The sequence below is a fragment of the Gracilinanus agilis genome, chromosome 3, assembly GCF_016433145.1.
Source record: "Gracilinanus agilis isolate LMUSP501 chromosome 3, AgileGrace, whole genome shotgun sequence".
In the NCBI taxonomy this organism is placed as follows: domain Eukaryota; kingdom Metazoa; phylum Chordata; class Mammalia; order Didelphimorphia; family Didelphidae; genus Gracilinanus; species Gracilinanus agilis.
In genome coordinates this window covers 512861316-512877114 of record NC_058132.1, presented here as the reverse complement: position 1 = coordinate 512877114, position 15799 = coordinate 512861316, and the positions used below count along the sequence as shown (strand labels likewise).

At 36.6% G+C, this 15799-nt stretch overlaps 1 protein-coding gene across 1 annotated transcript in view; it reads left to right on the top strand.

Moving 5' to 3' along the window:
• The first annotated feature begins 8657 nt into the window (after positions 1-8657).
• Positions 8658-15799, top strand: part of TNFSF13B (TNF superfamily member 13b) — a 44511-nt gene continuing 37369 nt past the window's right edge. The window contains exons 1-2 of the mRNA XM_044667173.1: positions 8658-9020; positions 9134-9233. Coding sequence (XP_044523108.1) covers positions 8658-9020; positions 9134-9233 — 463 coding nt within the window. The remainder of the gene's footprint in view (positions 9021-9133; positions 9234-15799) is intronic.

Sequence of the window (15799 nt, the reverse complement as noted above, 5' to 3'; positions counted from 1 at the left end):
GATCCTGTGTAATCCTGATTGGTTGCTCTTTGATATTTGAATTGTCTCTTTCTGGCTTCTTGTAATATTTTCTTCTTAGCTTGGAAGCTCTTGAATTTGGCAATTACATTCCTGGGGGTTGCCTTTTGAGTATTGAATGTAGAGAGTGATCTATGGATTCTTTCAATATCTATTTTTCCCTCTTGTTGAAGAACCTCAGGGCAGTTTTCTTGGATAATTTCTTGTAGTATGATGTCAAGGACTATGTTTATTTCCAGGTTTTCAGGTAGACCAATAATTCTCAAATTGTCTTGTATAGATTGGTTTTCCAAATTGGTCATTTTCTCAGTGAGATATTTCATGTTTCCTTTTATTTTGTCATTCTTTTGACTTTGCTTTATTAATTCTTGTTGTCTTGTGAGATCCTTAGCTTCAGCTTGCCCAATGGTCTTTAAAAACTGCTTTTCAGCTATGATTTTTTTTTAATTTTCCTTTTAAGTTTGGTCTAGGGGGCAGCTGGGTAGCTCAGTGGATTGAGAACCAAGGCCTAGATATGGGAGGTCCTAAGTTCAAATCTGGCCTCAGACACTTCCCAGCTGTGTGACCCTGGGCAGGTCACTTAACCCTATTGCCTACCCTTACCACTCTTCTGCCTTGGAGCCAATACACAGTATTGACTCCAAGATGGAAGGTAAGGGTTTTTAAAAAAAATAAGTTTGGTCTATCCTGTTTTTCATGGCTTCTAGGAGGTCATTTCTGGACTTCAAATTCCTTATCATTTCATTTGCTTTCTGGGCTTCTTTTTCCAAGTGGGAGATTCTGTCTTTAAAACTGTTATTTTCTTTTTGAACTATTTCCCACTTTTCTTGCCAAGTTTCTTCTATCTTTTTCATAATCTCACATTTGAGTTTCTCAAGAACTTATGACCAATTTCCATTTTTGGAGGAAGATTTGGATGTGTTTACTTGTTTGTTGTCTTATGCTCTCTTCTCTTACTTGGGAATTTTTCTGCATAAAAATTATCAAAGGTTAAGGTTTTCTTCTTCTTCTTCTTTTTTTTTTTTTTTTTTTGGTGGTTGTGGATTGTAGTTCTTGGGTATTGGTGGCCATTGTTTTGTTCCTTCCTAGTCAGAAGTCTGAGTAAGGAAGATGGGCAATATTTGTATTGAGCTCCAGAGAGGTTTTTGCCCTGAAGCTATTTTTCGAATCTCTGCAGCAGCATCTGCTGTGTGCAACCTTGCACTGTCTCTGAGCCCAAGCTCCTAGTTTCTCAGCCTCTTGGGGACCCAAGTCTCACTGCTCTTTGGGGTAAATCTGTGGTATCCTCAGCCAGTCCTTGAGAACCTAGAAATTGTCCTGCAGAGGTCTGAGTGAGGAGGGTAGGCAAGTCTCTGTATGAGCTCTAGAGAGGTTTTTGTTCTAAGGCTATTTTTTGAGTCTCCTTGGTGGCATCTGCTATGTGTAGCCCTGAACTGTCTCTGCATCCAAGATCTACATTCCTCAGCCTCCTGGTGACCCCAGACTCGCTCTCTTAGGGATAAGTCTGTGATGTCCTCAGCCAGCCCCCCAAGAACCTAGAGGTTGCCCCATGCTCGCTCTGACTCTGGTGCCATAGGTGGAGTGGGGCAGGGGTGATGAGCTTGCCCTGTTGTGGGAGTAATTTTTCCCCCTTTTAGTGTAGAAATGCCCAAACTTTGCTTACCTTCAGTGCTGCGCTCTACTGTGGAACCCCTTCACTCATCTGATTTTGGTTTTGTCCTTTTGAGGCCCTTTATATTGGTTGGTGGAGAGGAGAAGAAGAGCCTTGTTTCTATTCTGTGGCCATCTTAACCCGGAAGTCTATCCTTCCTATTTGAGAATGAGCAGTAACATCACAAGGTAATGTTTTGACTTATGCATGATTTGGATTTAAGGGAGACAGAGTTTCAAAAAGCTGTCAGCCTTACTTTCTCTTTCACAGTCATTAAAGTCCAGTGGCAAGACAAAAGTCAGGACCTCTGGTGATGTCCTGATAAAAAAATGAGTCATTTTGGTGTTTTTGATGTCTGACTAATCTCTTAAGTGCAACACAGCACTTAATTCAGCCACCTTCATGACCATTTGAACAAATTTTCCCCATCCTCCCATTCCAATGGACAAAGTTTCCTGTGCTTGAGTGCCTCTCTAAATCAATGATGGTTTGTAGCCCATTAGTTACCCTCAAACTTGTTTAGCCCATTTGCTAATATGACTTACTGGGGTGTTGACCCTGCACATGCTACAGCTTCTTGGAAAAACAGGTGGAATTGGGTGAAAAGTGGACACCAAAGGTAGATGAGCAGCCCTGAAAAGCACTCAGCAAACACTCACAGCAGAGGGGTTAGTTCTCCTTGAATATCTATACACTCTACTTGTTGTATATTCCCAGTCAGAATCAACAATGAGAAAGGAAAGATTGGAATATTGTTTATTGAAAGGGATAGGAAGAAAGCTTGTAAATGAAAGTAACATCATTCAAAGATGAGCATAATCTTACGAGGGGAGAAACAACCTTTTAAAAGAATTATAATAAATTCAGAGATGGGCAGACTCAAACAATTAGCATTTATTTATTTAAAACCCTTACTTTCCACCTTAGAACCAGTACTACGTATTGGTTCCAAGGCAGAAGAGTGGTAAGGGCTAGGCAATGGGAGCTAAGTGATTTGCCCAACTCGGACCATCCTATCTCTAGGCCTGGCTCTAGAACCACCAAGCAGCCCCCACAATTAGTATTTATTAAGCTTCTACAATAGATAACATGAAGTACTAGTTATACAGAAAAAAAGCAATCTCTCCCCTCCACCAAAAAAAAAGTTCTCAGCTTTCGAGGAATACATAGTATAATGGGAAGTGTTATAAAAACATTACAGAAGACAACACACAAACAAGACACATACAGCAAAATTGAGATAATCTCAGAGGGAAGGCATTTGTACTGAGAAGGACTAGAAAATGTTTTTTTCTGAAGATGACATTTTAGCTGAGACTTAAAGGAATTTAAAGAATCTAGGAGGCAGGGATGAAAAGGGAGAAAATTCCTGGTATGGGGGAAAGCCAGTGAATATACCTGTAGTATAGAGATGAAGTGTCTTCTGCAACAGCAAGAACTAGTGTCACTAGGGTATAGCAAAGAAGTTAGTGCTATTGGATCACAAAGTATATAGGAGTGGAGTAATGTAAGAAGACTGAAAAGGTAGGAAAAGGTCAGGAAATGGGGACATTTATCCTAAGAGAACAGGGAACCATAGGAGTTGATTTGAAGTAGGGGCGCAGAGTAGGAGCATGATCAGGTTTACACTTTTAGAAAGACAATTTTGACAACAAAATGAAGAATGAACTAGAGCAGTGATTCCCAAAGTGGGTGCTACTGCCCACTGGTGGGTGCTGCGGTGATCCAGGGAAGTGGTAATGGCCACAGGTGTATTTATCTTTCCTATTAATTGCTATTAAAATTTTTAAAAAATTAATTTCCAGGGGGCTAAGTAATATTTTTTCTGGAAAGGGGGTGGTAGGCCAAAAAAGTTTGGGAACCACTGGACTAGAGGAAGAAGAGGCCTGAGACGAGGAGACCATCTAGCAGGCTATTGCAATAGTCCAGGTGTGAGGGGATAGGGGCTTGCACCACAGTGGTTTCAGTGTCAGAATGGAGAAAAGGTATATAGGAGATTAAAAGAAAGTAAAGATAACAGGATTTGGCAACTGATTGGATAAAAGGCAAATTAAGAGAAAAATTAAAAACATTTAAATATCCTAAACTGATGATCAAATGTTTGTATTCTTAAAGGAGGGAAAGAATGTATTACCTCTTCAGAGTATTACTCAAGTGTCAGTGATGGATCAGAAAGAGGGACAAATTAAAGACTTAGAAGTTCAAAAGTAGGAGAGAAAGAGGATATCCAAGTGAAAAGAAGTGGAGGAAGTGAGGAATTTACTGTTTCTTGCAATTAAAGTCCTACAGGAGATTATTCAAATATCATTATGGGTAGTGGGAGAAATGGAAGATCACAGTCTTACTGAACCATGAAGGAAAAGGTTTAAGTAATTAAAAATAAATGTATATAAAATATAGTGGTAAAAAATGAATTAAAATGAGTTATAAACTTGGACAGCAAAGAGGTGAAAGGAAAATGGATTTAGAGGGAAGACAGAGTTGAAGGGGAAATGGGTACAAAAAATGAAGGTAGAGAAAATAAATATTTTAAAAGGATTTTAAGGAGAGAAAAAATAAGTATGCAACTATCCTCCCATGAAAGGTAAAGAAATCAATTTGCTCATAAATTGGGAAAGCCAGTAAAACAGATTTGGCAGGAAAAACTAACAATTTTTTGTTTATATGATACACACTTAAACATAAAGATTTGTCTAGAATTAAAATGAAGGGTTAGAATAGAAATTGTTACACCTCAGCAGAAGCTGAAAAATCAGAAGCAAAATAGCTATCTTTATCTTATATGTGGAAAAAATAAAGATAAATATTTAAGAGAGAAAAAGCCAGGAAATTATACTGTCGTTAAAGGGACCATAAATGATGAAATAATAGCAAGTAATACAGCAATTAAATATGCAATATATCCACTAGATGGCCTACTATTTAAGTTCTTAGAGGCAATATGAATTAAATTATAGAAGTTCTGATAATTAGTCATTTTTGTGGGGAGCCTTCAACATATCTTTTCACATTTAGTGATATTTCAAAAAAATTTGAATTGGAAAGAAGTTAAAAATCTAAATAGAATATTAGAAAATGTAGATATTATAGATGTTTTCTGACTGCTAAATGTTATCCTTTAAATTTTTTATTTATCTCCATTGCATGTAAAGTTCATTTTTCAAAACTGATTCTGAATCAATTTTTCCTTTATTATTTTAAAGAAAATGATAGAGAAATAATATCACATTATGTAAATAAGGCAATTATAAAAGAACCTTATATATCCCAACACTCCTAACAAAAACAGAAAACACAATTGATGGGTTGAATATACCACTTTTAAAAACACTTTAAAAATATTTCCAAAAAGATGAAGTACCAACGTGAACAGAATAGGAATCTAAACAACCTGATCTCAGGAAAAGAAATTAAGTAAAATAACTTGTCTGATTCTGAAAAGGTGATTTATAAGGATTAAAACAAAAACAAAGATCTGGAATCAGTGCAGTGGTCCACCAAATGAAGAGTGAACAGAGTTTAATATATGAATGTAATGGAATATTATTATACCATAAAAAATGTCAAACGAGATGAGAAGATGGGAGTTAGGAGGGATACGTTAACAGCTTTCTAGTATGTGAAGAACTTTCATGTAGAAGGAGAATTACATTTGTTCCACTTGGCTCCAGAAACTGGAACTAGGAATAATAAGTAGACACAAATTTAGCTGATTTGTAATGAAAAAGCTTATGACAATTACAGGTTTCTGACAATGGAATCTGCTGCCTTGGAAACTGTTAGATCCCCCCTTGTTGGAAGTCTTTAAGCAAAGAATTCAAGGTTAATAGTACTTTGCCAGGTATGTTGCAAAGATTTTTTTCATGTTTGGATCAGACTAAAATGACATTTGAAGTCACTTCATTTCAAAATCCTTTGTCATCAAGTACAACTCTTTCTTTCCCTTAGTCTCTGACAAAAAGGTTAGCCCTTATCTTCTTACATGTGCATTTGAGTCCAACCCTTACTTTATTCTCCATCAGATAATTCACTCTCTCAAATCTTCAACATTTCCCTATCAACTAAAGCATTAAAACCTGTCCAAATCTTTCCCATATTTAAAAAAATCTTCACTAGACTCCATCATTCCCTCAAGCTATTGTCATATTTCTCCTCTTTTTTTTCAGTCAAACTTGAAAAAACTTTCTACATTCACTGCCTCCACTTCATCTCTGCTCACTTATTCCTCAACTCTTTACCATTTGGTTTCCCAGTCCATCATTCAACTAAAATTATTCTCTTTAATATTACTAGTCATCTCTTAAAGTGCCAAATATGTTTATCTTTTCTTAGTACCAATTCTTCTTGTCTGATCTGTTGTGGTTTGCATTGCTGACAACCCTCTCCTGGATATTCTTTCCTCTCTGAGTTTGCATTACACTCCTCTGTCCTATTTGATCTCCTTTCTGTCTGACTGTTCTTTCTCATTCTTTTTGCTATATTTTTAATCCATATACCACACACCACACCTTCTAATTGAGAGTATTCCTCAGAGTTCTTTTGTAGGATCTCTTCTTCCTTCTACAAATACTTCTCTGTCTCTGTCTCTGTCTTTGTCTCTGTCTCTGTCTCTGTCTCTGACTTTGTGTCTGTCTGTCTGTCTGTCTGTCTGTCTGTCTGTCTCTCCCTATCTTTCTTAGTAACTGCATAAGCTCCTATGATTTTGACGGTCATCTCTTTTCAGATGTCTGTCTAGCCTTCTCTAGTCTTTATCCTGAGCTACTGGACATTTCAAGTGGGCTATCCCATTACTCCTAAAGCTGAACTCATTATCTTTCTCCTAAACCTTCTCTTGCAATTTTGCTGTTTCTGGCAAAGACACAAGCCATCCTTCAAGATTTTCAGGTTCATAACTTCATTCTTGCCCTTAGTTCTTCACTGTTTCACCTCCTATATATTATGAAAGTTGATCAATTTTGTTTAAGCCTTGACAATATTTGTCACATTCAACCCCTCCTTTCTAGTTATACAACTGCTATCTTCGACCACGTCTTCTTCACCTTTCATCTAGCTTTTGCCACAGTCTAATTGCTTTCTCTGACTTAAATTTCTCCCCAATGCAATCCATCTCCTACAGTACTTCCAAATTTTTTTCCTTAAACATAGTTCTGACTATGCGATTCTCTTAATCAACCAACTTCAGGTTTCTTATTGCTTCTAAGATAAACTCTACATTCAATTTAGCTTTTAAAGCACTTTACAACCTGGACCCAGTATATCTTTCCATACTAATTGGTCATTTCACCTCCTATTCTCTACAATCCAGATAACAGACAAACTGATATTCTCTATGTTATTTATATATGAAATTTCTCTCTGGGTGCCTTCTTATTAGTTATCTCGATGACCAATGGCTCCATAACTTTCTTTATATTTGTGTTGTATACATTTTTATATATACTTGTCTCCTCCATTAAAATGTAAGTTCCCTGTGTACAACAAATATGTTATTCCTTTCCTTTGTATCTACAACTTCTAGCACTGGCCCCAGCATATAGGAGATGCTTGATATGTATCTGTTGATTGAGAGTTTTAAAAAATGAATTCCAACTCTGTGATTCTTTTGTCCTCTGATTTGGAAAGTTTTCCTGGAGTTCAGCTTTGAAGGACGGATAGAATTTGAATAGGTAGATAGAAGAAAAGTGAATCCCCACCATGAAAAGAATAGTACAGAGGAATGACATAAGGGAGGATATAGAGGGGAGACTGTGCATGGTGTAAATAAAAAGCAATGAAGAGATTATCCCAAATAAATGATGGTCTGTCTTGTTCTTAAAGAGTTTCAGTATGTCTTCATTAGTAATTTATGCAGAAACTTGCAAGAAATTTTAAATAAATAGGATATTGGATTTTTTTCCCCTTTCACCATAGTTAACCCAAATCTGTTTCTTCAATTTAGGCACATTTCTTCTTCTTCTTCTTTTTAAACCCTTACCTTCTGCCTGAGAACCAATACTATTTATTGGTTCCAAGGCAGAAGAGTGGTAAGGGCTAGGCAATGGGGGTTAAGTGACTTGCCCAGAGTCACATAGCTAGGAAGTATCTCAGGCCAGACTGGACACATTTCTTATTTTACTGTTAGATGAAATCAAAACTAGGATGGCCATTTCTCATATAATGACCCATCATCTATTTTTGTGCTTCGGATGACTTTTTAATCTTTCTACTTCAAAACTACACTGTATTTTATTTATCTGACTCCACCTTATCATTCTTTGGTTTTATTGCCTGGGCCTGGACCCTTTCCAGTTTTACCTCATCTATCTTTTTTTCTTTAAACCCTTACCTTCCATCTTTGAATCAATACTAAGTATTGGTCCAAAGCAGAAGAGTGGTAACAGCTAGATAATGGAGGTTAAGTGACTTGCCCAGGGTCACACAGCTAGGAAATATCTGAGGTCAGATTTGAACCTAGGACCTCCCATATTTACCCCTGGTTCTCAATCCTCTGAGAGACCTAGCTGCCCACTTGCCTCTTTCTTAAAATGGACAGTCCTCAACCAGAGATGGTCTAATAAAGGTTTCCCATATGGCTACTTAAACATGCCTATCAGTTATTCTAGAACCTAAAACATTTCCCCCCATACACCTCTTAGCCACAGGTCAAGGCTGTGTTTAAGAAAGAAGGGCAATGAAGCCCATTTGCTCCTGGAAGTTTGAGAGATGCCAATAAAAACATATAACAAAAACTGAAAGTGAAAAAGAGGAAGGCTGATTGAGCAATAAAAATAGAGGAGAGAACGCCAGTTAGTAAAAACCTATTCTATGGTCACTTCAGAGATGCATAGCAGAGAAAAGAAAAAAATTCAGGAGAGCCCTCCTGAAGAGGCAAGCCGGGCTCCAAGATCCACTCAGTGCTGGACATCAGCAAAGCCGGCTCACAGGAAATGATCCATTCCATGTGGTCACTTATTCTGCTTTCTCTCACTCTCAAAGTTCAAGTAGTGAAATGAATGACGACAGAGAAAAAGGAGCAGTTGAGCTTTACTTCTTCACTTCTGTCTTTAAGAAAAGAGAAGAAATGAAACTCATGGATTGTATCCCCCCTCTCCCTCAGGGAAAAAGCTCTCCATGGCAAGCTAGAAGAGCAGGGCTCTTGCCAGCCACTCTTTTCCTCACCCTTCTGTCGGGTGGCCTGGCACTGGTGGCTTTGTACCAAGTGTTCACCCTGCAGGCTGAGTTGGGGAGTCTCCGGCGTGAACTTCAGGCTTATCAGAGCAGGACTGAGCCACTGCAGGGGCGGCAGGAGGAGAAAGCAGGAACCTCTTCTACCATTCTTCAGCCAGAAGCTGCTGCCATCGCAGGAATGCAAGTGAGTTACCCAGAAGCGCCCTGGCCCTGACCAGAGACTCTCCATGCTTCCTCCTTTTATTCCACCTCTGCTTATTTATTAATTTTCAATCACCTGGGACTTTTCTGTTACAGGAGCTTGGGGTGCTCCCTATCCCAGGAGAAAGCAGTCCTCAAATCAACCTTAGACAAAACAGAAGGAGCAGAAGAAGCGTTCCCGACTCAGAGGAAACTAGTAAGTTGAGGGGAGACAGTCTTTCAAGAGCCTCTCATCTAGAGCAATCACCATAGCACAAAAGTGGGGAGAATTGGGTGAATTTATTTTCCTTCCTGAATGTCTGAGCCCCATGCTTGCTCCTTGCAAATAAAACCTGGTCATCGGTGCTACTGAAACAAGGAAACCCTTTAGAGGTATTGATTTAATTTAATTTAATTTAATTTTTTAATTTAATTGTTCCAGGATGTAGCAAGGAAGAAGAGAATTAAGGATCAGCCTTTATGGACCCTTGGAATCATCTAGGAGAGTTCAGGGAGGGAAGGAAAATTTATCTTTTGTTATTCTGACTCTTCATGGTAAACTCAACATGCTGGTCAGTATTTTAATGTTCCTAAAAAACAGATTTCACTGGTGGCTTAATTTATCTGTGCTTGAGATAAAGGGAGCAGTTTATTTATCTTTAAATAAAATAAAGGCCACTTTGTCAGAAGCGCTGCCTGTGACTCACCTAATAAAACCTCACCCTTTCCTATACCCCTTTCAATTATGGAACCCAAATCAAATTAGGGGCTGACTGCTTTTGTAGACACAATTCTTGGTACATGGTAAGCCCTTAATGATTTTTTTTCAGTCTTTCATTCAAATACCTTCATCTCTCTGTGATTAGAATGTGCCCATCTGGGACAGAGAATTGGTAAAAATATACCCATTTCTTCCATGGACCACTTTGTGATACTTTTACCCCAAAAGGTGTCCTGCTTTAATGTTATTGCCTCTCTAGATATTTTTTATCAGCCCCTCTATGTGATAGCTGAATGTATTGTTAAATTTTAGAAATAACTCTGAATGAAGTTCTTAATTTTTTTCAGTATTTCCTTGTATTAGAAAGTTAAGGTGTCAAAATGAATAGAGAGCTGGCCTCTGAATCAGGAAAATTTGGGTTCTCCTGCCTCTGACCATACTGGCTATGCAATTCTGAAAAAGTCACTTAACTACTTAGTATTCTAGGCAACTCTTTAATGCCATGTTTTGCAGTGAAGGTCCCTACCCACAATCCTAGACAGAGATCTCTCATCTGGAAGTTCCTTTGTCCAGTGAAATCAGAGGTTCAATCCCTGTCCTTCACTATATTGATTCTTCTTCTACTTAATCTTTTCTAACCACGAACATATTTACTAGAATAGCTTATAGGATCAAAAGGGTTTAGAGATGACCTTAGAATCCCCCATTCAGCGAAAGTAAATGTAAGAGGAAACTAAGAACCAGAGAGAATTCCTTATTTGAGATCACCCATTGCCTTTGATTATTTGTGCTGATTTGCATTTAGCCATCCGGAACTCATTTGCCCATGATCAGAAAAGTTCTTTATAATTTTATAGGAATTTAAGTTTTAGAGTTGATTAAGTCATGACTTCAAATGGAATGCTTGCCATCACATTTTTTATAAAATCTCTAATGATTCCCCCACCCTTTCAAAAATATATCCTTATAAAATCTTTCAAGTCCAAGTTTAAAATCTATCTTCTTTGCAGAGTATTTCCTGACAGACCCAAATCATTATAATCTTTTTAAACTCTGAGTTCCCTTACAAATTTGTCATTTGTAAAAGTCATAATTTGGGATTTATGACATTGTACTTTTCACTCTTGATTACATTTGTATGTATATACCCCATTTGCCCAATAGGATCAAAAGTTCCTGGAAGAAGGAAGAAGAAAGGGGGAAGGATAAACCTTGGTTCTTTCACAGTATCTACTATAATCCCTTACATATAATATGCAATAAATAAGTGCTCAGTGATTGATTCTATAAAAACTTTAAAGTGATACGAATTGAATGACTTTGAGATTGCCTGACATAGCATTTCTTTTTAATTTTCTTTCATTTTTTAGTTTGAATTTTATCAGAAAATATTTTATGAAATAGTCAATATTTGTATTTAATATGACTGATTATAAAACATATGAGCAGTGCCACAGAGGTATAGAGTTCCAGTGAGGAATGCAGGTTAGGCCTTTTGGTTATGGTAGTAAATCAGGGATCAGAGCTCCTTGAAACTGGAATGACCACAGAAATACCTACTTTCAGACATTCCTTCAGTTAAAATTCTAATGAATTTGATTTTTATCTCTATTTCATTCTTCATTGCCAATATTTTTTCTTAAACTTTTTTTCAACATTTCAAATTAAAGACTTAGCTGGGTTCAAAGTATTTCACAAGATTGTTTCTGATTAAAATCTAGCAAACAGAAATGTGGGGAAATCCAGTATAAAAGAGGTGCCAAATAACCAAAAATTGCTCATATTAATTTCATGCTCAAACCGAGAAACATATCTAGAGTTTGACTATTAGCAGCTTGCTAATAGAGACTGCCTTTCTTTTGTATCAAAGGAAAGTGGGTAGCATCATTTTTTTTAGCTTAGGACTTGACTATCCAACTTTCCAATCCTTCTGGTCTGAGTCGTGGATCTTAGAATGTCCTAAAAGTACACAATCTATTTTCTACAGCTAGCTCTTCTTTCCATATTTATTTTTGGGGAAGTTGTTCAAATTTATTTCCTTTGGAGTTCTATATCTGTTGCAACTTGTGAAGCTATAGTGAGAAAAGATATTAAGGATGCTAAACCAAAGGGAGAGTGCAACATTGAGTTTTGGGAGCAGCAAGGAGTCCTCATTCTTGCCTATATGGAAAGCAATCATGAAATTCTCCATCAAGACAGTGCTTGTGCCTTTCTCAGACAGACAGCTGGCTATAGGCATTGTGCCCTCTGGCCAAAATTTGTCCCTGAAGGATGATTTTTCTTGCTTCATACAATCAGAAACAATTCTAGTGTTGCAAGAGATAAACATCTGTTCTATTTGTCATAGTGGAATATGAAATTGACAGCTGTGCCCTAGCAAGGATATTTTTTTGAACCCTTGTTATTGTTATGTTTGACATTTAAGGAACATAAAAAGCCAAGAAGCAAGTTGAACATTTTCTTTAGTTCAACTCAAAAAAAAAAGATGTTGTACATCCCCATGCCATTCATTTGGCTGGAAGCAACAGATTTCATAATTAATATTTTTTACTCATTTGGATTTTTTTAACCCATTTGGGGACAAAATACTCGTAATGGATTAAAGTTTCAGAAATCTCTGTGATGGGGAATAAGGTGTAATAATGACAACACTATTCTTGCTGTTTTTGATATTTGATAACTGTATCTTTAATAGATCAAATCACAATTATAGTGAACTCTACTAATATTCCTTTTCTCATTATTGTAATAGATTTTGATTGTAACAAGTACAATTATGGATGGAAATACTAATTTAGAAGAATTGAAGAAGAAACAGAGCTGGCATCTAGTTTTTCCCTTCCCTTTGAAAAAGTCCATTCAATAATTAGCCATTACTCTCCATTTTCACTGTCCATTTTCATATAGGGCTTTGTACTTCTTATGTATTCATTCATTCAGTGTCATTTTGTATATTATACTTTTCTGCTAATCAATCACATATGCAGGCTAGATGCAATGACCATATTTTATCTAATTTTTCTGTTCAACTCAACACAGCGATCTGCATAGAATATATAATGAATATGGAATCAAATCAATTAAACAAAAATATGTATTTAGTGCCTACTGAATTCAGGCAACCATGCTAGATTCTAGAGAATATGCAAAAAAAAAAAGAGTATAAGACCTGTTCTTTTCCCTTAGGAAGCTTATGATCTACTTTAAGATAGGCAAATTTGCTAGTGACTGCATGATGACAGAAAAAGTATGTGAAATAGATCACAACACTGCATGATTCACTGCCCCAGACTCCTAAGTGATAGTTCAGAGGAAGAAGAGAGCACTAGGGGATAGGGTACAAATGAAAAGTTTTCACTTGAACCCTGTCTTCTACTCTTAAAGCATTCACACACTTTTCCTATTGCCATTCATTCCTTACCAAACCCCCGTCTGGATGACTACTGCCACTGGCTTCCTTTGCTCCATCTTATGTGCCACTGAGCAGTTAAAGGAATTTATACAACCTTGTTGACTTGGTATAATAAAATTCTTATGTTGTCCAACTTCAACTGGAACCTTAGTACGGCAAGACAATTTTTTTTATTACTCACTAATTGATTCCTTATCTCAGTCCACACAGAAGCTAAAGCAAACCTCATTTTTCTTTATGCCCTTTATACCTCCTATTTCCTCTATCCTCTCAATAGAGGACCTTCTTATTACTTATACTGAGGAGATTAAGATCATCCTCTCCATGAAATTCTTCTTTTTTTCCCCTTAGCCTATTCTCTTTCCCCTTTTTCTTCCAGTTTTTAATAATGATGTGGCCCTTCTCCTGGCCCAACTTCACCCCTGTACATATGAATTTAATCCCACCTCTTCCCATTTTTTCCCAGTAGGTTGTGCTTCAATTGTCCCAGTTCTACCTCTCTTTTATTATTATTTTTCCTTCTGTGCTGCCTCCAAATAGGAAAAAGTCTTTCCCCTCAAACAAAAAAACCCTTCATTGCATTGTATGATTGTCCAATATTTCTCTTCTTTTTCTTAGCCAACCTCCTATATAAAGTATCTCCAGCTGCCATCTTCAGTTATTCTGTCTCATTCTTTCCTTAACACTTTATAATTTGTCTTCTGACCTCACCACTCAATTGAACATTTTTTCTTCAAAGTTATCAATGACATCTTAGTTGTAAAACCTGATAGTCGTAGTCTTTTATCCCACTTCATCTTTTTTGACCTCTCTACAACATTTTATACTATTGACCATATTGTCCGCCTAGATATTCTCTCCTCTCTAGGTTTTCCTGACACTACTTTCACCTGAGTTGCCCTTCAAACTCTCTAATTGTCTCTTTTTGGAGAAAAAAAGCTCATCTTATAAATGATGTCCTCTAACCCAGGTGATCCCAAAGGCTCTCTCTTGCGACTTTTTCTCTTCTTTCACTAAACCTCTGGTAAGACCTATTCTCATGGATTTAATTACTGTCTCTATGCATATGATATTCAGATTCATGTATGTAACCCCAGTCTCTCTCCTGAGCTTCAGTCCTGGGTCAACAACTGCTTTTTGGACAATTCAAACTGAATATCTCAGACACAACACGAATTCAGCATATCATAAACAGAAATTATGTTCTCCCTCAAGCCTTTCCAATCTTTCCTATTTAAAGGTACCACCAATCTTTCAGTTTATTAGATTCATAACTTTGGTGTCATCCTTGAACTTTTCATTTTCTCTAACTGTACATATCTAATTTGTTACCAGAATTTCTATCTCTACACATGACTCCTATTTTCTATTCATACAATGATCACTTTTAAAAGTTAAAAAAGCCTTTAATCACCCCTCAGACTATTACAATGGTATCCTACTTAGTTTCTTTTTTATTCTTCAGCTCATTCTCCATAGAAATGCCAAAGTAATTTTTCTTATGTGCAGATTTGACTATAGATAACTCCTCTATTAAGTAAAGTTCAGTGGCTTCCTATTGCATCTGGAAAAAAGATAGGAACTCATTTATTTGACTTTTTAAAATCTGGACCCAGGTTATATATTCCTCCCTTTCCTTCACTCTGTGATGCACAAACTACCCTTCTTTCTATTCCTCACTCCTAACACTCCATCTCTTCTTGGTGTGTACTTTTGCACACTCACATACACACACACACACTCAGGCCAGGAAATTATTTTCTCCTCTTCTCTACCTTATAGAATCTGTTTATTTCTTCAAGATGCAGCCCAATAACTACCTTTTTCTAGCTTCTAGAAGCTTCTAAATGAAGCTTTTGCTGATCCCCACATCTTTCAGTATCCTTCTTGCTAAACTACCTTGCCTGTATTTTTATTTATTCTGTACATATGTGCACATATGTACATTGTCTTCCCAAATAAAATTTAAGCTTCTTGAGAAGAGGAATTATTTTATTCTCTATATTTGCGACCTTAGTGCCAAATATGATACTTGACATAGTTACTGCTTAATAGATGCTTATTAACTGATTTATGGTTTTATAGAATAATCAGGATCAGAATTATTCCTTGAAGACAGTTTAATAGGAACTGAATGGAATTAGGGGTGAAGACAGGATTCTAGATGGTAGAAATTATATAAATTGGCAAGTGATCTTTATAATTAGTGGGAAGAAAGATGCATCATTCATGCACGATAACATTTGTACCTCCTGTACCTTTGAAAATATGTCATTTCCTTTGATTTAATGATTTTGTAGCTTAGTAGTTGTTGATAGAGGTGTTTATGATATTTGATATATACAATTGAGAAAATATTTGTACTTTGATGAAATTCAGTGATCATGAAAAAAGTTGGAGTCTACTATATAGCTCATCTCTTCTGTTTCCATCCTACTTAAGATATAACTTTTATAGTGAAGATCAAACCACGTAAATAATTTCATATAGCACAAAGCATGTATAAAGTATTATTATTTGTAATACTGCTGAGTTGAGATATTATCAGATAACAGCATGTAATCAAATTTTTATCATATTCACCATTAAGTGAGAGAGAGAGAGAGAGAGAGAGAGAGAGAGAGAGAGAGAGAGAGAGAGGGAGAGAGAG